Raw genomic sequence first — 26,043 nt, forward strand, 5'->3', positions numbered from 1 at the left:
CAGGCATATTAAGATGTAACTTGGAGAGTTGATAGGACAGTCGGGAGATATCCTAGACATCACCCTCACCATCATCATCTACATATAGTTGAAATCTGATTTTTCATTTCCTATGCATCAGAAACTATTGCAAGTGCTTTTGATATAGATTGTTATTTTTTTCTCATCACAACATTACGAAGTAGGATTTATTATCAGGGCATTTTTCAGATGAGGGGAATGAGGTCTAGATAAGCTAAGTGACTTACCCACAGTTAAACAACCCTTAGTTGGCAGAGCTAGAATTCGAATGGTGGTAGTCGGTAGAGTCTAGTTTCTTACTTTGAGAAGCACCCAACTCCTCCCCTGGCCCACAGTGAATGTCAGTATATAATTATCTCCCATTTCTTTAGCATCTCTTATTTTTAGCTGACTTTTGTCTGCTGAGACTAATCTGACACTTTACCCCATTGTTCCTTTGACTCTAACAACTCCATGCGCACTAGGACCCCACCATCATGTTGGAACGTGGATCTTTCTTTCTGTGGCTCCACCAGGCCGCTCACCCCCGAAGCTCAGACTCTGTTCAGCTCTGCTAAACCCACCTGCTCACCTTGGCTTCCACCTCACCAACTCACAGCTGCCAGTGGGCTTATTGGCAGGAGGAAAAGAGAGTAGTTGGGAAATTTCAACTCCAAAATTGTGAAAGTCGTGTAACAATAAGCTTGGCCTTCTTCACTTGTAAACTCTCACATTTCCACAGGAAATTTTTGGAAGCATATAAAAGTATTTTAAAAGCGTTTTTGTGGTTTTTTTTGACCTACCTACTATTGACTTAAAAGAATCATTGACTCATTCATTCATTTAGATTTTGATTCTTAGATTCTATAATATTATCTAGGCTTCAGATATTTTTTAGATACCAACTAGGCAAAAGATGAATAAGAAAGGATTCTGCTTTCACAGAGCATTTAATCACTTTGTTAATAGGCAAGGTTCAAGGATGGCCCTTGGCAGAACCAGGTCCCAGGTGGGGTATCTCTACTCTTTTTCATTCCTTCATTCTTTACACCTTCTTTGTGGTTCTGTTCTTCTCTTTTCTGATATTCATAGAGGCCCTTATCTTTCTCCATCTTTCCAGATAGCAAGGAATATAACTGAGAGGGCAAATTTTCATAAGGATACCAATGTCTTTTAACCACTTGATGTAATATTCTGTTCAGCAATTTAGTTCACTGGATGTAGAAGCCAACAATTTACTTTTGAGTATTTAGTTCCTCCAAATCCTTGAAGATCCTTTTGAAAGCAGGAGTCATAATCTCCTTTGGGTTTAAATCAATATTCAAAACTGGTAATATTCGTAGTAATAAAGCTAACACTTACTAAGCCCTGGTATCACTGGTCCTGTACGGGGATCACTTTTATGCATAGTTTTCAATCAACTTCCACAGCAACCTTGTGAAATAGGTGTTAATTCCACTTTTCAGATGTGAACACTGAGGCAGAGGGAAAGTAAATCATAGGCCCAAGGTCACAAAGGCCCTGAGAGGTGAAGCCAGGATTCAAGGCTTCTGAAGTCAGACTCATTTCTGCCACAAGATTCTCCTAGCTGGTGGCATCAGAATTGGCTGACTTCTCCAGTTTTCCAGGCTGTGGAGTCTTTTACTTCTTTTAGCTCACAGAGCAGAGTCCCTTCGCTTGATGAAGGTTAGGATGTCTCGTAGAGCCACTGGGGATGATGCTATCTTGTTGTGGTCTCTGGGCTTCAAATGATGCAGAGCTGGCCTGGACAATAAGACCAACCATTCCAAAGAAGCCTGGGGTTGACTCTGGGTTCACACTAATTATTGAGAAGCCAGCGAGGCCTCTCAGTTCATGGTATTGAATTTTAGGACGCAGTTTACTGCAAGGGCTTGGCTACCAGGGAGACCAGTTTAAATCATACTTGACCACTACCACAGATTTTTTAGTGTCCTTGTACAAGTGTCCTTTAAACTCACTTTCCGTATCTATAAAGTGGGGGTAAGGATGCATCCGACTTCACAGGGCTCTTCTGATGATTAAATAAGCTGATGCCTATCAAGCACTTCCTGCAGTGCTGGACCCATGGGAAGCATCCAGTAAATATTAGCTAGGTAAACTCTTGGGGTGCTATGCAAGCTGCCTGTAACAATTCTGCCTGCAATGTGTTACCCAGGGACCCACTACCTCAGGGAGCCAGAAAAGTAGTTGGGATCATAGCAACCTCTTATAGGAGTCCTGGAGGAGCTGCGCTCAGGGGAAAGATTGAGGCAATTAGAGACATCAGGGCAATAGAATAGGCCGGTGACAAACTGTAGGATGTGGCCATGTACATCCTGGGCATTGTTAGGCCACATCTGTTTCACTGTTTACAGGGTTTCCTAGCAGGTGGCCTGTGGTTAAGGATGCTAATCCTAGCTCCAACTTCCCTGGAAGAACTTCACTAATTTATTTTTTTTAATCAAACCAAATGATGTCACTATGGGACTTGCTTTCCTGCCCAGGCATCCACATACCCGGATTGTTATTCCTCTCGTTCCTGACAAGGAACAGGGATAGACTGGGGGCTGATGTTCACGGCCAACGCTGCTGTAAAAGCTCAGACATTCTGATTCCTGGTGCCATTTTCTTTCCTCCCAATCATCATCTTTCCCTCATGGTCTTCTGATCTCTAAAGTTCTGGGATTCTCTCATAGACCTGAGGTTGCTTTACATCTGACTTCAAGCCCTGGCTGCTTTAGTAGGTGCAGCCAGCCATATACCCATGGACAGAATGCTAGCTAGCATGGACAATGGCAGCGGTTATCCAGGCCTGGGGTATTTAAAGGGCCAGATGGTAAGGCCTCTGAGCTCTGTGTTCACCACTAACTTAGCACTGCAGTACCCAAGCAGCCATAGGCACCATAGAGTGGGCATGACTGGATGCCAATAAAATTTTATAAAAATGGCCAGTGGGCCACATTTGGAGTAGAGTCCATAGTTGGTTTTTTTTTTTTTTTCAGGTTGATTTAGTACATTCTCCTCATTTTGTCTTCAAAGTCTAGAATCTCACAACTTGGGAGAAGAATCAAGGTCCTATTTGCAGTGTGAAAAATGGTTAACTTGTTAGATTTAGTCCGATCCTCACAGATTGGTTATAATTGTCACTTAAGTCGGGCTTTGACAAAGATTGTTCTTGCTATAAATTGAAGGCATGTGGTATTCACCAATTCAGAAGAAATCCAAGCACATTAACCTCTTCTGAGAGGTACTGATGGGTTTAGCAGAGACAGATGTTGAAAACAACACTGTGCCTAGACTTGACAAGAGAAGTTTAAATAGGATGCTTATTAGCAAATATGCTATTTTCTCCCCTGTAAGTCTGATGGCTCCTGCTTGGTTTCAACTTTGATGCACACAGTAGACTTTTATGAAATGCCAGGCTGTGTTAAAACACTCCCTTGCAGCAAACTACTGAATATAATTGTTTAAGAATGAAAGTAGAATTATGCTTTCAGACGTGATGTCATGATAAGTTGGGTTTGTGTGGGGACAGATACCCGATGGTTTTAGGAGGTACTGGTGGCTCTCACCTTGCAGATGAGGCTCAGGGTAGACGAAACAGTTTTAGATCTTGTCTTATAAAACACTTTTCAGTATCTGCTGAAGTTCATTAAATGTCTTACCTCTTTGAGAGGCTGATGTCAGTGGTCCTCCCCCAGGTTGAGGAGGGGTCTCTGTGACATATCTGGGAAGGTCAGGTGCTTTTTGCTGCTGCCTTCCTGTTTATGGTGGCCCTGCTGATTCCCCTACCAGTGTTGCTGATGCCTGTGACAAGCCCCAGATGATGCAAGTGGCTTTCTGACTTGGGATGCATGAGGTGTCGGGCCACTGATGTACCCTGCTGTGGCTGGTACCAATGAATAGTATCAGAGACCTGCTGGGCCCTGGCTACAATCCCAACATTCGGGATTTATACAACTACTTGAGATCTCCGGAGGTGGAATTCTGCCATCCCAGTACCGTGAAGAAAGATAGCGTTATTCTGCAGATCTGCACGGGAGCTCAGACACCAGGTGCTTACTAAAGGAACAGCCCTCATTTCCTTCTGACCTACACCTTGTCTGACGGAGAAGATGGATGGCTTTGGGACTAAGACATGTAGCATTTGGGGTTTGTAAGAACGGCCATGTCAGCATCTGGCACTCATGGGCCCTAGCCATGTTCTTGCAAAGTGAGGTAAGCTGTCACAGAGGACAAACCTAGATGGGCTCTGCTCCCAACAGTGAGGTCAAAGCCTCCCTCTCATTCTCTAAATGTCTTGGAGCACACACCCAAGTCGCCATCTCTGGGCTTTCAGCTATGTGTTGATCCTAGCCCTTTCCTCCCCAGTGCTGTGTCTTAGAGCCCAGCATCTGAGGCCCTGGCCTCTCCAAGTCATGATTAATGTCCTTGGGTTCCCTCTGGGTTGGGGACAGGGCAACACCAACAGGTCCCAGCTGGGACTCTGCTTACAGAGTATTTCTGCAGCAGTGTGGCCCCGGCCTAGACCCAGGATACTCACAGAGACTTCATCAAACCTGTTTCTCCTCAGCAGTGACTAGAGCTAGGCCTGGGAGACGAGCAGCCTGAGGTCACCTGAAGTCCGGTGGCACCACCCAGATCCAAGTCAGGAGCCGTTGATCGCAGTCCTTCCCCGCCCCCACCCAGAAGCCAGTGAGACTTCAGTCAAGGCTCTTGATCTTCCTGAATCTGTTTTCTGATCTGAAAATGTCAGGCTCGACTGAGATAACCGTTCTCCAAACTTTAGGGATTCGTGTTACTTTGTTGTTGTTTGGGGACCACATTTTAATACAATTTGTATTTGGCATTTTCTGGATATTTTTATTTAAGTCGACTGACTGTTCCAGCTTGAACTTATTTCCATCTTATCTAAGATGAAAATTATGGTTTTGATATTGTAGTTAATTATTTCAATACATACTGAGAAGGCTAATCTTTTATAAAAATTAATGATAAATAAAAATGTTCAACCCTTTGCCAGCAATGGGTGTGCCATATACTAGGACAGCATAGATGGGTTATGTCCTCTGCCCCCGAATCCCAGGTTGGATGACCTTGAGAGTCCCCTTGGGCTGCTACCTTCTTGGATCATGGCAGTGAGGGACATATGGGACACTAGACCCTGTCTGACACTCTGGAAATGAACGTGTGGAGGAAACTTTCTTCCGTTCCCTGCAGCAGCTCTGCTCTCCTTCCTTCCGTTTATGGACACGAGATGATGGTCTGTGGAGACGTGCTGGGCTTGTGTGGCTGCAGGGGAACTGAAGAACTTCCATCTGGTCGGGGGCTGTCACTTTCCATGGGGGGCCTCTGGCTGGTCCTTTGGAAGGGGCTTGGTGGCTGGCAGCTCTTCGCATGGGCTCTCTGCAGGTGCCGGCTGCTGAACTGCTTGCCCAGGGCTGGGAGCTCTGCTCCTCCAGGTGCCCCACCTTTGCTGGCAGGGTGGAGTGGCTCCAAGACCACACGAGGAGCAGGCTGTGAGAGTGGCCTCCAACTTCCAGCTTTGGGGTTTCGATTAGGGGGAATCTCCCAGAGTCTCCTCTGGAGGACTTTGAGTCCTTTAAGAAGAGGACATTTGTCCTTCTGCCCAGAGTGACTTGAGTGAAGCCGGAGGCAGAGTGGGTGCTGGCCAGCTCCCCAGTCAGTGTTTTTCTGCTTCTTTCTCATGGACCTAGTGGCTTCAGCTGCCCGTGCCCTCTTCATAGGAGGGGGAAATAGCTGCTTTAGAAGGGAAAGTCCTACAGGCCTGGGCTGCTCCTTGCTGAGTAACAGGGCTGGGAGCTGCAGGGCACCCTGTGACCTCCTCCCAGGTGGGCCTCACTGATGCTCAGCACAGGCCTCTGGAGGAGGCCGGGGTCAGTCCCATGGTTCCTTCAGGAATGGGAGGCTCCTCCCTGAGGCACTGGAGACTCAGTGTCCCTTCCTCTTCCCCACTCCCTTTCTCCTCTCTGACCACTGACCTTTCTTACAAGTGTCTTTGCTTCTTTGATCAGACTTGGTTCTGAGGTTCATTTTTGCCTGGTTTTATCAAATGAAAAAAAAAAAATTGGAGTTGAAAGGGACCACACCTTCTGCACGGCAGGGCACGCACCTCCCAAGCTCCGCTTTTGCATTCAGAAATTCCCACAAGTACCTCCATGAAACTCTGCCTTCCCCCCTGAGACCCTTCCAGGGCTCCAGAGAAAGAACAGTCAGAGGGAAAGACCCCGGAAAACCTTCGGCACAAATAATGTGTTTTCGTTGTTTGGGGACAGAGAGGTCTCAGGCTTCCTATCCATTCTTATTCCCCAGGATTCCCCTTGTGCACCCTCTGCCTCCCAGCCCCGTGCCCACCCCGGCTGTGCGATCCTCCTCCTGTGCCCTCCTTCACCAAGCTCTCTCTGCTCCCCGTGTTTTCCGCCCTTCTTTCCCTCTCTGCTGCTCCTGTCCCTGGACTGAGGCCAGGTTTCTCCCCTGTTCCCTCTGTCTCCTAAAACTTCTTTTCCAAACTTCTCTCTCACTTTCACTGGGCTTTTCCTAATCAACGCAGCCTGGCCTGTGGTCCCCTTCCTGGTGAAGACCCTCTACCCAGAGGCTGAATTCCAAGATGTCCACTCTCCCTTGGCCTGAGCCTCATCTCCTCCACTCTCTCCTGCCACTGTCTCTTCTAGCCACCCTGCCTCAGCTCCATCCTGACTCCTGTTTTGAACTTCTGGAGCTTAGAACGTCTCTCCTTTGCTCTGAGTGAAAGGACCTCTTCCTAATCTGCTTTAGCTTCAGCTCTGCCCATGACTCCCTCTAGGAGGCCCTTCCTGCCACCTGTCCTCTGGGCTGGCTTAGGGGTGCGGCTGTGCAAGCCCTGCTGCCTGTGTCTTCACTGTCCTTATCTGTGCTTCTGCCCTGCTCCTCTGAGGGCGTGGGCCGTGGAGAGGGTTGTACGTCTCTGTATCCTAGAGGAGGGCCTGGCCTTTTGCTGAGAGGCCAAAAGGGACTTTGGGAATGAACGAACAACCCTTGGAGGAAGGCTGAGCAAGTCTGACCAGATACAGAGCTGGATGAGGCTGAATGGCTAAGTGACATGGTGATAAGTGGCTCTGCTGGGACAGGGGCATGTTCAGTCGGTGCATTTCCTCTGTAGCTCAACCTTCTGGTCACATCTCTGGTGGCTGTAACTCCGTTTCCTCACTTCTCTTTCCCCTTTCACTTATTCACAGAATAAGAACCTTAGGGGAAGACTGTCACTCACATCAGAAGTAGGTGGGTCACAAGGCCATCTCCCCTCCAATATTATATACATACAAACATATATGTAATAGTATTGTATGAATAAGTATAATTTTTAAAGTATGGCTAATAATATGAATAACCAATTTCTATAATAGTTATGATGATTTTTTTTGATTGATCATGAGCAAAATCCCTGTGAAAGATTTCCAGAGACTCCGTCTTGAGTATTCTGAGGCCTGGTGTAGGTGGAGGGTAGGTGGAGGGCTGAGACCGTGTGAAGTAGTGTGCAGGGCTCCTCCTGGCCCAGCCTTTGGAAAAATCCGACAGTGCCTTGTTTTCCTGTCCTCAGTAGCCACTTTCACACTTCTGCAATTCGCAGGTAGAGTCATGATACCTGGTATGTCCCCATCAATTGTTAAGATGTGACAAGTGTGTTTGATTCTAACAATAGGCAAAGTGCTAAAATTTGTACTGGTTTCCTTTTTTCCTGTTAGAGTGAAGCTTGAGTTATAAATGACCTCTAGGAAGGTCATTCGCACTTGACTTGCATTCGCATGTGCTTTCTCCACTGAGAAAGTAAAAGCTGGAGTTACAGCAGGTGCTGGAGTACGTTGAACCTCAGGGTGACCATGGGGTCCACCCAGTTTGTAGCTCTCATCTGTCATGGTGAGAAGGCAGGGAAAGCTGACAGCCTTTGGTCCTCCTGAAAGCCGAGCTGACTTCCCCAATTACAGAATGGAGTTGGTGAGGACTTTTCCATGTTATCTGCAGTTGCTCTGCAGAAACAGAAATACTAGCATAAGTAAGTATAAATTAATACATATCATGCATAGATTAATTCAAATGAGATTTAGAGCTTTAGTTCCTAAGAAAAGGGGCCTTTTTTACACCATTCACTTTGTAAAACATGTACAGCTCTGCCTATAATTAAGTGCTAAGTAGACATTTAAAAATTTGATGACAAATTTCTTTGACCTCTGGTGATGAGACTCTATTCATACAGAGCTCCTTAGATAGAGCAGGAACAGTTAGATCCAGTGGGGGCCAGTTAATTTTACTAGGTAATTGAGCCTTGAGCCATCTCACAACTGCTTGCTAATGGCACCAAAGAGTAGGAGCTAGAGTGGCTTTGAGTAAAGCCAGGACATGGCACTTCCTGAATAGCAGCTGCATTGTCTCTCTGCACGTTGCATCTGCAAGGTGCACCTGCCATTGCACCTGCCGTTTGGGCATCCTTGTGGGTGGGGAAGCTAGCACCCTCCTGCAGCTGGCTTTTTCCCAGGAGGCCTCTGCAGTCATGGCTGTGTCCCTCAGAGCCAGCCCAGTGTCTCCCAGAGCCAACCAAGGAACATGAAGACAGGCTCCCAGATGGGGTCCCTGGGTTTGAGCTGGCACGTGGTGCAACAGTAATGCTATTTACTTCACCTGCATTGCGGAGCCAGGGCCATGTGGCACCCGGTGATTCCTCAAGCAGTGCTGTGTTCCTGAGGGTCAGCCCTGAACTGGGCACTCTGCTGAGGTAGGGGCTGGAGAAGGTGCTTATGAAGTATGATCTCTGCCTGCAAGACTCATCAGAGCTACCATATGGGAACATCAGAATTTGGGATTGAGTATTAATTAGGAAATACCTGCTCTAGGAGCTGGAAGAAATCAACCTGTCTGTACTTCTACTTTGAAGTAATCAAAGTAGGTTTCAGGAAGGAGAGGGAGGTGTGCTGGGACTTAAAAGAGTGGGAAGAGCCTAGGATGGTGAGGAAGGAAGGGTCAGGGCAGGGAAGAACAACATTTCAGAAATGGGCACATTTGCTCTATACCAGATACCTGTTCTCTCTGTTTCTGTCTCTCTCTACCACTCTGTCTCTATCTCTTTCTTTCTCTCTCCCCTTAACAGAATGTGTTAAGAATAGGGGAAAAAAATCACAAACATTAAAAAATATAAAAATAAAACTTCCTGAATACTGCAATGTGAATTAATTCATAATGATACTGCAGGTTGGCTGGGAATGGCCCTCATGGGCTCAGGAAAACATGCCCACCCAGGTTTAGAATTATTGGCCTGGAAGACGATGTCTGCCTAGTCAGTTGCCTTGGAAGCAAGCGCCCTGACTGCTTTTGTATCATGTGAATGTCTCGCTGGATCAGAGTGACCCAGGGATTCACTCTGTATGATTGAGCCACTGATCAGTAAATTAAAATTGGACCAACAATAGCAGAGTTGAGCCTTTGGTTACTTTCCATGACAGGTGGAAAAAACTGGGGTTCCTCTTCCAGCTTCCCTCTGCCCTGGCCCATCTTTGGTGAGCACCAGGGCCGAGGCCAAGGTCCTGGTGTATATAATAGCATCCAGCTGGGAACAAAGTAAGCCGTGGTGAGCTAGAGAAGGACTTGAGCTTATGTGAAGGAAGGCTGTCTGCCTCACTTCATCACTGTGCCCCCAAAACCCAGATACGATAAAGGAAGGTTGGGAAACCAGAAGATCCGAGCCAATGGCATGCGGCATGGGTGAGTGGTCCCAGAGAGAGGAGGCAGGGCAGTTGGGTTTTGTTGTATTTATTTATTTTAAATTAATGATAGGAAAGGATATGAAGATTTGTACGGTGGCTTTGCCAGGAAAAAAATATATGATTAGCTGAAGACAATATGTGGCTGACGTTGGAGCTGGTGGCTTAACGAAGCCTGTGCTAATGAGGACGCTGAGCTCTCACTCCGAAACTGCCTTCATAAACCATCCTCTTCTCTAGAGTCTGTGCTTGATTAGTTCCAGAGAGAAGCTGAATCTAGTAGTTTTTAAGGAGATGTAACAGCACATAGTGTGGCCCAGGAGAAGCCTCTTGATGACCAGTCTCTGCTCTGCCTCTTGCTGGATGCTAGGCAGGGCAAGTTGGCAAGGATCCTGGGTTTGGAAGGCACTTTGGCATTTGAGGCTCTGTGCCCTCCGTTCCCCCTTAGGTCCCCTTGCTACAGCTCTTCATTCTATCATGCCCCTTGTGTGGAGGTCACGGTTGAATCACAGCTAGAGTGACACAAGGGACGTGGCTGCAGATGTCCACTGTTCTCCTGGGTTTAGGTTAGACTTTGGAGTTCATGATTGAAATGTTGAGCGTTGTGAGTCAAATCGAGTTACCAGTTGGAGGAGCTCTGTGGGCAGAAAGAATCTATGTTTGCCTTTGTGTTTGGCCAGTTTTGAATGATGTCAATTGGGAGTGACCATTGTCATACTTTGGGTCCTAAAGCAAACTGTCACCATAGCAGTTTTTCCTATCTTCTCCAAACCTATTGGCCAGACATTTTTGAGTGACCAGACTGTAATATGGTTTCTAGTTTCCCTGAAAGCATTCAAGTATGACATTTTCTCCCCCGTCTGTCTTCTATATGTGTGGTTATGTTGTAGAAACCATCTCGTATTCCTCTTAGGTCTCCGATTGCAGAACAAGGGCTTAGTGACAACAGAGACCCAGATCTGTAGGATGCCCTGCTAACTGCATTCCAGGAGATGGCTGAGCCTCTGCATCCTCATATTCTGAAGACAGCTGAGTTCACTTTAAAAAAACATCTCTCCAAGATCTGCTATCTGCATGGATATTCCCTGCCTTGGTCAAAATGACAGCCTGAAAGTATGGCCACTTTGGGCACAATTAAATTATTGCTGGAAGTCATGCATTTAGCTCACCCAGTGATCCAGCTTATGTGAAGAGGACTAGGGGCATTGAGGCAGGCAGTACAGACAGTACTAAGTGTAGATGTTTGTCCCCACTAGCCTAAGGTTTGGTGTAGAAGCAAGGCAGTGCAGAGTTTAAGTGGAGAAGATGGAAAGATGGGTGACTGGAGCCTGGATTACAATGATGGGTCCCTTCCTATCCTACAAGGTCCTGAGACCACATTATGAAGACACAGTGGTCGAATCTTGGTTTGACCTCATGCCTGTATGTAAATATGTGCAGTTATTCCAGCTCCTCTGACCCTCTGCTTTCTCTTTCAAAAATGAAAGTGGTAATTTCTACTATTATGTTTATTGGTAGTACTAAATGAAGTAATGACTGTAATCTGCTAGGTGATGTATCCAGTACCTAGCTAGCGCTTAAACAGTAGTTTTTTGTTTTTGTTTTTGTTTTTTTTTTTTTTTTGGTATTAGGGATTGAACTCAGGGGCACTCAGCACTGAGCCACATCCCCAGCCCCATTTTGTATTTTATTTAGAGACAGGGTCTCACTGAGCTGCTAAGCACCTCTCCATGGCTGAGGCTGGCTTTGAACTCGAGATTCTCCTGTCTCAGCCTCTTGAGCTGCTGGGATTTACAGGTGTGCGCCACTGCGCCTGGCAACAGTAGTTCTCATTAGTGTTCCTTTTCCACTATACCAATGCTGTAGGAGGAATGTGGTGAGTGAGTGGAATGAACCAGGGCAGGAATTCAGAGGGAAGCTAAATATGTGGAGTGGGATGGCTGTAGTCCTTCTGTAGTGGTTTATGACCTTGGAGATCTTCACAGAGCACACCATCAACTACGTAAACTGTGCATTCCTCCCAGGATAAGGACTCTGCCTTTGGAGAACAGGACCAGGGTCTCTGAGTACATGAGAGGCTCTGGCACTCCCGACCTCCCGGTGATCACAATAACCAAGTTACACTTCCATGTGTTGAATAGATTAAGAGCCAGGCCATCCCCATGGGATAGGCCTTCCACCAATGCCCTGACCAGCAGCTAACTCTGAATAGCACCGCTTTCTGGATCCATCTCACTCTAGCTGGAGAGGAAGCAGATCGGCTAAAGCTTTCCTGGTTCACATAGTGATACTGATGAATATGTACCGAATTCAGAGAGATCTTGACATTATATCTCTCCCTTCTATTCCCAACTAACTGTGTTCCAGGCCGTTTTCATCTGAAGTCATTGGAACCCCAACATGTGCCTGGCATGAAGTCTGGCCTCATTGACTAGTTCTTAATGTTGTTGATTTTTATTTGCTCAGCCCCAGCTGGTGCCCACAGAGCTATGAGTTCCTGAGACCTCCTCTCCTTCCCTTGAGTTGGCTGACTGGCTTCTGGGAAGATGTGAGGAAGAGGGGTTTAGCAACTCCCTTTGCTTAGAGAGAAAGAAAGGCAGAGTCGAACGGTCATTAGCATACCCTGTGCCTGCTGCCTCTTCTACTACTTGTTCAATAATTCCCTTAATGTTTGGTCCTAATGGAGCAGATTATTGTCATTATTTTATTTCATCAAGATCACCTACTGCATAAAAACAAAGAGGAGAGAGGAAAGGAACATGGCCAAGAAAAGGCACTGGGCACCATCCAGCTGGAGGTATTTATTTATTGGCGTCATGCTTGGCTTGTGAAGTTGTGAAGGGCTCGCGCACACAGCCTGGGGGGAGTCTGTTTCACGCAGCTCTGCCCATGGGTTGCTGAGACAGCGACCTGGAGTGTCTTTGCTTCTGTGTGGACCCTTTTTATCTCCCTGCCTGCCTGCCATGCATACTACACACATTTGTGCATGTGCAAGCACACACAGAGAGACACGCATGGGGCATATGTGAGGCTAGCCGCTGAATACATGGCACTCATTGAGGTCCTCTCCACCATGTCTGACCAGGCAGCACCATCTCTCAGAAAAGCATTAGATCTACTTCTAGAGGAACCAAAGGACCTCAGCTCTGCCCTGTTAACCCATTTCTCATTGCTCTCCTGGTCTGCAGAGATCTAGGTCAGTCTTTGGAATGGGAGCATCCACTAGGGTAGCCCAAGACAGGACGCCCAGCTCATGGTGAGCTGTCTCTCTGTCACCCTGCTACGTTCAGCATCGCTCAGCCTTAGCAGTCTCGTTAAGGCAAATGACAGGTAAGGGAAGTTACCAAAGAGCACTCTCAGCAGCTTATGAACACATGCATCCCCTTGTGTTTTCTTTGGGACAGCAAAGTCAAGGGTCTGAGGGAAGAAAAATCTCAAGAACCGAAAAAGCACTCCCAGAAAAGAATCTGAAGGAGGACAACTGAAATAGCCCAGGCTGACTCCCGGCACACTAGCTTCCAGTCCCTGTCCCTGTAGGGCTCAGGCTCTCATTAGATGAAGCCCCGAGTCTCACAAAGGAATTGAAGACAAACTTCCCAGATTAAAGGAGAAAGCTGGTGATCAGAGCTAACAGTATTAAACTTTTAGACCTGGGAAGAGCAAAGCAAAATAAAATGAATAAATGAATTAAGTTTTAAGTGAGTTGCTATAAAGCTGAGTCTCCTTCTGAGAAGAATGTGCTCAAGGCCTTGGTAGGTGGGAAGGGCCCTCATGTATCCACCTGCCTGCCTGGAGAGCTGTCTGTCTCAGAGTTTGTCTCTTGTTCATGGAAGGGTGCCTGTTCCTGAATGAGAGAGGATCTTAGGGAATATCCCATTTCTTCCTTGAGCCTGGGCCCTTGGAGCAAGGTTGGTGGGAAGGCATCCTAGAGGTCTGGAGGCTACAGGAGGAGCAGGCCCCATGGAGAACCCAGCCAGCCAAGGCAGCTGTTCCCCGCTGATGGGACGTGCAATTCACACCGGAGCCCCAGAGGATGCATTGAGGCCTCTTAATTAACGTGGTGGCCCATGGCAACTGGAAAGCCTTTCCACACGATTAAAGACCCAGAAAGCCCCCAAGAGAAGGTCATGTTCCTCATAATTTATAAATTGAACTCACTACTTAATATGCTCAAAGTGTTTCCCTTGACTTCCACTTGGGAGGGAGATGGGCAGGGGATCATGTATTTCTACTCACCAGCCACCCAGAGGAGAGGATTTGTCAGAGGAGATAACCAAGGGCTTTTCTCTCTGGTTTGGGTGACTCCCTCTGGCAGTAAAGGAATCCTCAATGTCAAGAATGCATTACCACAACTTTGATTATTCAAAGACCTTACTATACCATTAGGAAAGGGCGGGGGGTCTGCTTATCAGAGGCTCCACTGGCTAAATAGAATCTGAAGGATTCAGCTCCGTTATGTCCTTGGTTTGTGGTTTCTGATTTACTGGGCAGGAAGAACTCATGGGCAACATCTGTACCCTTAGCTTACTGGTATAGAGCTATTTGCAGCTTGGCAGGGATCAAGTGCTATAATCAAGACATTTTTCAAGTTGAAAAAGCACTGTGTTTCTTTCAGTCACCTTGTGCTATAGATGAAGGCCTTGGTGGGGTTCAGAGAGGCTTCACAGTTTGCACAAAGTTGCTTGTTAGCCCTCTTCTTTTGTTGGAGACCTTCATGTTATTAGTAATTTGGGTCTAGTTTTTCCAGTGGGCTCATAGAATCGCAGGATCAGACGGGTCCTCAAGACAGTGTCTACCCATCTCCTTCATCCAATTTTTTTTGTCTAGAGTATGTCCAGAACTGTCATATGGCTTACAGTGTTTTTCCTCCTTGTCTGCTTCCTATAAAAGCCAGAAATGGATAGAAGCGATTTTTGTCACCTTGGAGAGAGGGTTTTGGACCTTCGGGCATTGTTAAGGAAAAACAGGAAACAAGAGCCACCAAACTTGTCTATTTGATTCTTACTTTTTTTTTTTTAACCACCACTTAATTCTTTTAGGAATATAATTTGAATTCAGTCTGTCCAGTTGCCTTGAGGGATAATTAATTATGTCTTGGATTCGCTCTTCCGGTTACTCCTAGGGTGAAGTTAAGCTTTGAAATGTGAGCTGATTGATTGGCTGCAGCCTCTTGACAGATGGCAACTGGAAACAAAATCTCAGCTTTCCCATTTTTCTGCCAAGGGTTCACAAGCCCAGGTGACTTCCTAAACTTTGGTGGCATTTGATAGATCCAGATTCTTTCATTCTAGGACTTGTTGTTCATGTCACACTGATTGGGGAGGAGTGCACTGCCTGGGGGGTGTTACCCAGAGGTTCACCTCTAGTCCAGGGTATCTTCTCCCATTGCAATTTCTTTTGTTATAAGAAGAGGAGCCACAATTATTTCTAGCATCTGTTGTGCATTTTTGTATTCCTTTTGTGCCTGAATTTCCCTTTAAAAAACACGTTTTGTGGCTTATGTTCTCCAATTAGAATGTAGACACCAGGAGATCAGCCTCCATTCCTGTATTATTCAGCATCTCCATCACAGTGACCACTAGAAAAATGCCTCTCTAAAGCCGGTATCCGCAAACACTTGTTGAAGAACTTAGTAATGAATTGTAAGAATGACTCACCTAAGCAGAGGACTTAGCTTGCAGGCACACAGAAGACATCCTTACTGAAATGTGCTCAGAGGTGAGGAATTTCCCCCCTCCTGCCCTCCTTGCTTCCTCCTTTCCTTCCTTCCACAAACAACAGACCCGACCGTCTGCTTTATGTCAGGCACTAGGATTGACCCTGGAGCTGTAAGAGATTTGTCAGACATGAAGCTTGCGAAGTCTAGAGTCTAATAGATGCGATTGACGAGCAAATCAAAGGTAGGGGTACGTGTGTTTTGTTGTGTGGAAGGATCTGCAGACAGTACAGCTAGACGAGGGGACTCAGCTGAGGCTGTGTGACATTGAAGAATGAGTAGGAGAGACATGACCTGGGACCTGGGTGAATGTGTAGGTGAACACGAGGCAGTCTTGTAATTGGGTCCCCCAACTGGGAAAAACAGAAAAGGGAAATCCGGCCAGAGTTTTCCATCCCTGGGCAACTGCCATCAGTGTTATAGAAAACATTGTTACATAAAAATTCCAAAATCTACAAAGGGTCTGACAAAGCTCATATTACTCTCTCAGGTAAGAGCCGAAAATGTCGATTCCCTAATAAAATAAAAGCTGATTTTATTTGTCTGATCTCTATTAAAGCCAGTTGAAATGATTTATTGATTTTTAAAGAAAAAATATATTTTAAAATGCTGCTTTTGGGGGGCAAGAAACTTGTTAATAGATGTGGAGCTCTCATATACCCCAAATGCACTTCTAGTTACAAAATGTTAACAGTCTTGAGAAAAATCAATAGAATAATCAGAAAACTCATGCAAAGATGAATAAGAAGCAAAACAGTTCTATATCTTGCCATCAGTCTTATTTTTTTTTCTTAATCTTGGAGGTTTGCAGCTTGTTATCTGAATCCAGATGCACCCTAATGTTTTATTTTGCAGTGCCGTAAAATTTGAAGTTAACACAAATAACAAAGAATACACCCCGAACACAGCGAGGGTGATCCAGAAACACTGAGAGAGGTGTGGGCAGGCTGAGAATTCCTCACCCACTCCCTGGGGCTTGGCGTGCTGCTGCTGCCCAGGTTGGACAGCCTGGTCCTGGGTGGACTCTGGCGGAAGTCTCTTTGGACTCGGATGCTGGAGGAAGTTTCTTCCTCCCCCAAACCTTTCTCATGTCATATGAACAGATGTGTGCATTTCGCCTTTCTCTTTTTGACTTGGTTATTAGGAAGGTCCCAGGTACAGCCCTTGACCTACATACAGCTCTTTCCGTTTTCATCAGCTACTTCTTTGTTTCATTAGATTCTTTGAAAAGAAATACCTAGGACATCCGTGGCTTTCCTTGAAACTGCTTAAAATCTATGGAAGTAGAAGAGTTAAAAATAAGGAATATGACAAATAACTGTGGTATATCACAGGAATATAATAATAATTAATAGAACACTAGATTTTTCCAAGTCCTCTATGAACAAGGACCATTATTGAGGGGACTGGACCCATGCTTTTAACTGACACAGGCAAAGACCTACATGTTTCTGTTTTCTATCTGGGTAGAGCAAGTAAGTATTTCAAATGAATTTGTATGGTGATATCATAAATGATTATTACAAAATATTTTCACTAAATTATGTTACATATTAATATTAGATAATGTTATGGTATGCATATTATTATTTACATAATAAACCACAATTAATAAGTCATTGCAAACTGTTGTGACACCTGTCACCAATTTGGGTCATAGGAGAGGAACCAGATAGCACTACTTGAGTAGCTGAGAATTCATTTCCATACGCCTGGGCTGAGTTCCACCAATAGGCTAGAGCTCCTTACTGGTAGCTGGTGGTCAGGAGTCCTGGGCTCTCAGCAGAGGACACATTTCACTAAAGCAAGATTAGAGAACCTAAATGCAACCACTTTGCTGAACCAACTCTGTATTATTCCAGCTTCCTATTACTTAGGATTTTTTTCAACAGTAAACCGTAGACATTTTAACTGAGTATCTGAGCTCCACTCGTGGTAAAGGGAAATGTGACGACCCTAACAATATGGCAGAGTGGTGAGGGAGGCCGGTGAGCACGGCTTCCACACCATCTAGCTGGGGTTTCTCTGAGCCTTGGTTTCTGCCTCAGAAAAGGATTTTCAGAGGGTATCTTAGCTGAAGAGTGCATGCATTTCTTGGTCGAAATTCAGCTAAATTGAGGGCCTAATAGTGTCTTCTAGGCATGTAGTGATGTGTGATGCACTTCGTCTTGCTCTAGTGTGGAGAATATGAGATGCCAGAGTCCTTTTTAAACTGGCCTTGGATTTGGATACTTAGTGAGTGCTCCGTAGAAGGCCCTCTGTTTATGATGGACTCCCTTTTGACCCAGTGTGCATTTTGACTAGTTTCTCTTTTTCCTTTGAGAGAGGATAGAAGGGGTGAAATCATCCACTCTCTCCTAATCCCTCCTCTTCTGGTTTTTGAAGTAAATGTCATGATGGACAGGATTCCTGCCAACAGAGTCCATTCAGCGCAACTGCACCTAGTGGTTAAGAATGTAGGCTCCGAAATGAGTCACTGTGCTCCTTTCCAGACCCACTAGCCATTTGCTGTGTGACCTCGGGCAAATTATTTCACCTCTTTGCCTCAGCCTTTTCAAATGGAAAATGGGGAAAATTGATACTACCTCTTAGAGATGGAAAGTGCAGAGCATTTTGGACAAATATCTGATACATAGGAAGTGCCCAGTTACAGACAGGTATTCTTGTTTCATTATTGTGTTTTAGTAGGAAAGAAGCTCTGGCCTGGATCCCATCATAACTTTGTTGTGACCTCTGAAAGGAGCTTGTCGACAGGAAGAGTACAAGGGGTTCCCTGAACCCCTATGTGAACCAGAAACGTGGTGTTTAAGCCATTCCTTGGAGATTGATGTTTATGCTGCCCTTATAGCTCTTTAGAGAATAAAATTACCTCTGGTTTTCAGTAGCCTAATTTAATGTCTGACAACTTCTTTCAGCTGGGAAGTTATTCTTTCCTGGTGGCTTAATTACCTATTGTCACAGTTTCAATTTAGGGTGAGGGAAAGGAAAGTGGATCTGATTCTGAGATAAAGGTTCTGCTGAAAACCACTGGTCATGGTCACTGGATTGTGCAGGGCTTGGTTAGGCAGCACTGAGGTGCTGTGTCTTTAAGTCAGGGTTCTGCAGGGACCCAGGGTGCTCTGTATGTCTGCAGGGAGTCCAGGATGGATGGCAGGACAGGTGGCAGTTAGCGTGGACCTCAGTACTTGTCTTTGCACTGCCACCCAATTTAGCTGAACCTATTTCCTCTTTTTCTGTATTTGCATGAGAGAGTGCACCAGGAGGAAAGAGCCTCCAGATAAAAGACAGATTTGAAAAATAGGAGGTCGTATCTGCCCCAACAAGCCACCTGATATGGCCTGTCTCTCAGCAGCTGACTCTGTTGGCTTGAGTCTCTGCTCCTCTGTGAAGCCTGTTTGAAAGTGGCTCTGTGTGTGTGTGTGTGTCCCTTTGCTCACAGTGATGATAGGAGAGAGAGGTTAAACAGGAAGATTTACTGGGAAAGGAACTTTATAAATCCAAAATATAATTATTATAAGACTGGAAAGGCCTCCTTTAATGTGTTTGGGGGAGTACTCCTGACCCATCCTTGTGTGGGTGGGCCTCTGGGAATTAATAGGGGATTTTCATCTCTACCCTGCACAACAGGGTGGCAGTGATTGAAACCCAAGGTTGAGAGGAGAACCATTTGGCACACCCTGGTCTAATGAAATAGGTTTGAAGGGATATTGACCAACACAAAGGGGGTGAATACAGATTGTGCACAGGAAGATTTACACCTGCCGTGCTCTGTGCAAGAACAGGCCTGGAAGGCCCTCCTCGAACCTGCCCCAGGTGGATGTCAAGGCAAGGTGCTCAATCTCACTGAGTACTATGTCTTTGCCTCTGACAGACAACTGCGTGACATACCTACTTGTAAGGAATGGCTTCCAAGGTGGTGACCTTTGAGCACCAACAGGCTCAGAAGGAAAGTCCTCTGCCAGCCCGACTCCAGGATGTGGGTCTCAGTCCCTTCCCTTAGCAGGGTCAGGCAGGAATGGGGAGCATCACTCAGGACAGTGTAATTAGTCAAAAGAAGTTGTCCAAAAGTCACATTCAGATGGTGTGATTTCTCCCCACGCTGGCAGCAAGTTCCTGATGGATGTAAATTTCTTTCTGGACTCACCAGCGGTTTTCCCTGCTGGGCCAGTCATTCAGGCCGAGACATTTCAGGTGATGCTGAGAACAGCCTTGATTGTTTGTGATGTATTGTGTCAGGCACTTTGCATAGTTACCTAACCTAATTCTTGCAACCACCCTGGGTGGTGAAGTGGCATCTCCTCCACACTACTGATGAGGAAGCTGAGGTTTAGGATTTATAGGGCTCATTGATCTGTGGATCCAGAGTTAGAACCCACCTGGGATGGATTGTTCAATATGAGACAGGAAACTAGATACCACCCCATACTGCTAAAATAAAAAGGGCCTTAAACCAGGTATACATATTGCAGATTGGCCTTAAGGAAAAAAATCTCCCTCTCACCTTCTGCTGCTAGAACCTCTCACACACACAGCTCCAAAGACTTTTTTTTTTCTTCTTCTTCTAATTGTTTGCTAAGCCAAAAGCAACCGGATCCCTTGAAATGATACACTGGCCACAACAGCTCCATTCCTCTCATGTTGGCCACTGGTCACAGCAGACTGTCCTTTTGTTGCTGAGTGATGCTGAAAGTGCCAGCGAGTGAGTGATGAATGCCTATAGCTGAAGGAGCAAGGGCTCTTAGTGGAGAGAGCCCACCCGTCTTCCCGCATCCATGCCTTGTCCTCTCTTCCCAGGGAGGCATGATCGCTCTGCTGCTGTCCATCTTGTGTCTGGTGATGATCCTGTACACCCGGAGGCGCTGGTGCAAACGCCGCCGGGTCCCCCAGCCGCAGAAGAGTGCCAGCGCGGAGGCGGCCAACGAGATCCACTACATCCCCTCGGTGCTGATCGGGGGCCACGGGCGGGAGAGTCTGCGCAATGCCCGCGTGCAGGGCCACAACTCCAGCGGCACGCTGAGCATCCGGGAGACACCCATCCTGGATGGCTATGAGTACGACATCACAGACCTGCGCCACCACCTGCAGAGGGAGTGCATGAACGGAGGGGAGGACTTCGCCAGCCAGGTCACACGCACCCTGGACTCCCTGCAGGGCTGCAATGAGAAGACAGGGATGGACCTCACACCAGGTGGGGGTGAGCGCAGGCGCTGTGTGGTCCTCGGTCTTAGGGAGCCCCAGAGTGGGTAGGAACAGCTGTTTGGCAACAGCTGCTTGTGTTACAAGGTGGAATGTGCCAATGCCCCTTCCCGGGGCAGAAATAGTCTGTTTCCTGAGATGTCCGCAGCTATTTTCTAATCTGGAAAATCAGAAGAGCAGTGTAAATTGGACCCCTTCCACTTCCTCCTTGCACTGGAAGCAGAGGTACCTTTGCATCCAACAGAGGAACGAGTTAGTGCCTGTTCAGTGTGTAATGAGCAACCCTCTGGGAAGTAAGGTAATTGTAAGGAAAACCAACACGTTTTGAATTTTTTCGAATATCATATATGTGCATAGATAATTTAATTCTCCAATACAGTGGAAGGGACAGTGCTATCTGTTCTCTTTTCTGACCCCCAAGACTTGGCCTGGGGTGGTTTAGTTGTATTATCTTGTCCATGCTTCTGTGGTCTCTACAGAGGATGTATTTTTTTCAAAGAAAATGAAGGAATGTAGTCAAGGTATCAGACCTCAGATGCTTTGTGTACGTACAGAGACACTGGTGGGACTTAGACTTAATCCAATATAAGATCAGGGTCAAAAATGAAAATGCAGAGAGAGAAGGACTATTTTTTACAGTAGCCCCCCGTCTCTCTCTCACAATGCTATGAATAAGCACATCCCCATAGATAAAGGCTTGACAGTGATCGTTCAAGGCACTGCCCAGTTATCTTCGTGAAAGACATATTTGATGCTGCATGCTGCTTATGATACAGAATCTTTCTTTCCGTGGGGATTGAAAGTGAAATCAGATAGAGGAAAATGGAAATTCTGCTTGTTATCTAGAGGTAATTCTACATTAACAAGCATTTCCATTTATATTTTTTTAATTTTTGTGGTATTGGGTCAAACCCAGGACTTTGTACAAGGGCTTTACCACTGAGCTACATCTCCAACCCTGAAAATAACCATTTCTTATGAGATTTGAAGTCTGAGAACTCTTTGAGATCGGGGAGGGGGGTGTCCTCAGCATCTCTTATTATTCCCCACAGCATCTAGCATAATGCTGAGGCCACCAAGTAGCCATTATGGTACTCAGGGTTACAAACTCAGGTGCCTTTAGGGGGCGGACAGATCACACAACAGGATCTGGAGGTCAGAAAAAATAGAGAATGGTATAGACTGTGATAAAAAAGATAGGGCACGTTCTTCCCGAAAGCACACAAATTCAAATTATTTGGCAATTCTGTACTGTCCCTGCAGTCAGTTTGTAACCAAAGGGTGACAAGCGGTGAACTTATCAATACGGAATTAGTTGAATTGGATTTTCAGTTGTAATCCTCTTACTTCACTCCTCCCAATTCCGTAGCCCCTAGAAATCAAAGAGGAGAATTTTAGTTTCTGCCAGTCTCTCATTTTGCAGTTCCTTATTTCATTTCTGTGAAACCTCATCTACTTGGTTCATGCAGATTTGCTTGCTCTCATGCTCTTCAGGTCGCTAACATTTTTGCCTCGACTTTTCTCTATACAGGAAGTGACAATGCCAAGCTGTCGCTGATGAACAAGTACAAAGATAACATCATTGCCACGAGCCCCGTGGACTCCAACCACCAGCAGGCCACCCTGCTCTCTCACACGTCCAGTAGCCAGAGAAAGCGGATCAACAACAAAGCAAGAGGTATCCACACCTGGAGCTGGGGCTTGCAGGCAGCTGGCTGCACGTGGGCAGAGCGGGGCTGTGGATACTCTTCACCCTCATCTCATGTGTGACTGAGTGCATGTGCCCTGGCTCAGCCTTCTAAAAGTCAGCTAAGTGTCACTTTCCCCAAAAAAGATTAATATGCAAACCTTAGACCAAGTGTTTCCACAATAGGAACCTATGCTTAGGAAGCAATTGGATGAGGGTGCAAAGAGGTATGTAAAAGAGAGGCCAAGGGAGAAATCAAAAGGAGCTTAAATGTCCATCAACAGGGAATTGGTTAACCACCTGGCACATCTGTCTCCTGACCAGTAGCTTCCTGTACTGTCATTTTAAATGATAATAAAGATCTATATTTGTTCATATGGAAAGTTGCCCACTCTTTATTTAATGAGAAAAAAATGAAGTTATAAAAGAGAAGATAGAGCAGAATTCCATTTTAAGGAAGAACTAAAAACCCTTTGCCTCTTTCTGGGGTGCAGGACTCCAGTGAGGACTACTTTTCCACATCTTCACAGTCGTGGATATCAGGAAGCCCCTGTCCCTGGCTGCTTCTTCCAGATTGCCAGTCAACTTGCTCTCAGATTCATCGATTTTTCTGTTGAACTTCCCCAGTGACGTGGTGTCAGAAAGGAAAAACTGAAAATGTTGTCTTGCCTGTGCTTCATTTCAGCCGGTTCCGCCTTCTTGAACCCTGAAGGGGATTCTGGCACAGAGGCAGAAAACGACCCTCAGCTGACCTTTTACACGGATCCCTCTCGCAGCCGGAGGCGCAGTCGAGGTAGGAGGGATGGGAGGGGGGGCGGTGCAGGTGCAGGCAGAGGGAAGGTGGGGCCAAGCCAGTCAATGCAGCAAGAATTCTGGGACCAGGCCTGGTGTTTCCTTCTGAGGAAGAAAGAAGAGCCTAGAGTGGAAATTTTCAGAGAATCATCTCTCCCAGATAATGGCACTCTCAAACAAGTTTCCAAGTTGTTTGAAAGGCTATTTCTTGGTCAGAAGACTCTCAATTCCTTCTGGAAGCCTCAGGAGTCATATTTGGGTGTTCAGAGGAAAGAAATAAAGTTGATAAATTGTGTTATATGTGGAAAATATGCATAGTCCCCGCGTTAGCTTCTCGTTGCTGTGACCAAATCCCTGACAAGAACAGCTCAGAGGAGGAAAAGTTTATTTGGGGCTCACAGTTTCGCAGGATTCTGTCCACAGTTGGTCAGCTCCCTTGCTCTGAGTCAGAGGTGAGGCTGAGGACCAAAGGGTGTGGCAGAGCACTGACGGCTCATGGCATTCATTAGGGAGGCGGGGGAAAGGGTCCAGGGACAGAATATGAACCCTAAGGGCACATCCCCCAGGGACCCACCTCCTCCAGCCACACCCCAACTGTTACCACCCAGTGCATCAAGTGGATTAACCCACAGATCCGGATATAGCTCCTACAGATCTCATCCTCTCACCTCTGAACATCCCGGCATTAGCTAATACATGATCTCTCAGGGGCACTCCATATCCAAACCACAGCAGTCCTGCACCTAGTTTGCTCAGCCCTATTAGCCAGGGGATTGAGCTAGGCAGGGGTTGGGGGTAGAGTAGCTGAAGAATCCTACAGCCTGAAAAATGTGTGATTTTCTTTGACCTTTAATTCCCGACCCAGTAGGCTCTATCATAGTCTAGGTTTAGGCCTCTCTTCCCTCCTGGCAGAATTTAGGTGGCAAATTCTTTGTCATTGGCAGTGACAGAGCTGTCCTTCTAAGCAGCCACTCGGCACTGCTGTTTAGCGCTTCGAGATGTGACTGCTGCAGCTGCAGCTGCCACTGTCTGTGACTTGGCTGGTGTCACCACCATCTCCGAGGGAGCTGTGTGCTCAAACACTAGTGAGCGTCCTGCTTCACTTGCTGTGTGATGCTGGAGAAGGGCGCCAGCTTCTCTGAGGGTCGGAGTGGGTTGACAATACCTCACATATTGGGCCACTGTCAGGATTGAACTATATTAAAGGGTGGGGTTTGGGGCAGCTGCTAAAGCACTGTGAAATCCCTATTGCTGCTGTTCCATCTCTCCATTGTGCAACCTCAGGTTTCTGTGGTGCCCCATCTTAAAACCTTGGACAAACTCCTCTTGAGATGTAAGGAAGGATGAGTGACATCACTTTGTGCTATGCTCATGAGCATTTTCCCAAACAGTATTTAACCAACACCCCCAGAAGACGTATGTTTGGGCTCAGTCCTTCTTCCACTTCAATCTCTCCATGCAGGGGGCATTCTTTCCAGAGACGGGAAGAAGCTTTTAATTCTAAATTCTGGCTTCTATAGGCTTCACACCATTAGCATTAAGTTTCTCACCATTTTCCTGAATATATGAATGGGGTTTGGGCAGCTTAGCTCCCAAATCAAGCCTCAGTTTCTCTGAGTTGAGAATGGATGACGGCGTCACCCTCTTCCTTGTTCCTCATTGTGTATTTATAGAGCAGGTACTCAACCTGAGCCTGTCCAATCTAGGCCACCACATCCAAACGGTGTGTCCTTCTTTCATAAAATCTTATTTACGAAAATCCATGATGATGATTTAGAATACACTCCTTAGCAGCATAAAATTCTTTCTTTTTAATGTCAAACTCTCCTTAGTGCATCAACCATCTATTGCTGTTAACTAGACTGTAAGCATCTTAGGGGTGGAACACGCCTAATTATTTTCTGGAAGTGTCTAGTAAAGGATTCTGCTTTTAATGCATGCTTGTAAGTGCTTGTTTAATTGGACTGGAAACATCAATCAGACCAGCAAAAACATTTTATAAACCTACCTGCTATGGGTCAGGCTTTATGATAGGTGGTAGAAACATGAAAACATGGCACAATGATAAGGTTCCATTTAATGGTATAAATAAAGCAAAATGAGTACTTAGAAGAGAGAATAGTTAATCCTGCCTGGCAGCAGTTGGAGGCAACCAAGAAGGAAATAATTAGAACGGGGATATATAAATTGGGTTGGACTTCCTAAAACAGAAGAGTACAGAGTAAGAACATTTCAGAAGAGGAGGACAGCACATGAAGATCCTCGAAGGCACAAGAGAAGATGGTTTTTCCAAGGAAATAAAATTCAATGTGGTAGCCCTAGGTAGGATGTAAACATAAACCTGCTGGGGTGGTAGTGATGAGGCTAGAGAACAAATTAGCTACCAAAGAACCGTGCACACACATCACATGACTGGGTTGGCACTTGCTTCTGTGGGCAAATAAGGAAGCCAGGTAGGGATGCCGGATTCTGACTTGATGGGGCAGACACAGGAGTGAGTGGAGAATGTCAGCAAGTTATCGCAGTCACAGAGAGCAATGGCAAGTGCCTGTAAACAGTGAGGACACTGCCACACTGCGCGATAAGAGCTGTAACAGCAGGGTGCACCCAGGGCTGGATGAACAAGGAGTGAGAATCTGTTCTTGAAGGATTCAGGGAAGTGTTTACAGAGTGATATTGTTTGAGCTGAGACTTGAAGAGTAGGTGTGTACTGGGATGACAAGGTGACAAAATGGCCTTCTGTGGAGGAGGAAATAATATGTGTAAAGTTACTGAGACATAAAGGATGATGTTCTAGACTGAGAGCAGCAGATAGTTTATTAGAATTACACTTTGAGTACAGTTGCTTAGGAAAGAAAGCTGGAAGGTCAGCAGAGGCCAGGAAGAACGTGGCCTGGACTCGG

The 26,043-nt window shown here is 46.1% G+C and overlaps 1 protein-coding gene across 2 annotated transcripts in view; it reads left to right on the forward strand.

Moving 5' to 3' along the window:
• The window catches only part of Astn1 (astrotactin 1), a 279,960-nt gene that overhangs the window by 107,189 nt on the left and 146,728 nt on the right, over positions 1–26,043 (forward strand). For both annotated transcript variants that reach the window (XM_026388461.2, XM_026388462.2), the window contains exons 3-5: positions 20,260–20,653; positions 22,193–22,339; positions 23,034–23,141. In XM_026388461.2, coding sequence (XP_026244246.2) covers positions 20,260–20,653; positions 22,193–22,339; positions 23,034–23,141 — 649 coding nt within the window. The remainder of the gene's footprint in view (positions 1–20,259; positions 20,654–22,192; positions 22,340–23,033; positions 23,142–26,043) is intronic.

Source organism: Urocitellus parryii, chromosome 9 (assembly GCF_045843805.1).
Source record: "Urocitellus parryii isolate mUroPar1 chromosome 9, mUroPar1.hap1, whole genome shotgun sequence".
In the NCBI taxonomy this organism is placed as follows: Eukaryota; Metazoa; Chordata; class Mammalia; order Rodentia; family Sciuridae; genus Urocitellus; species Urocitellus parryii.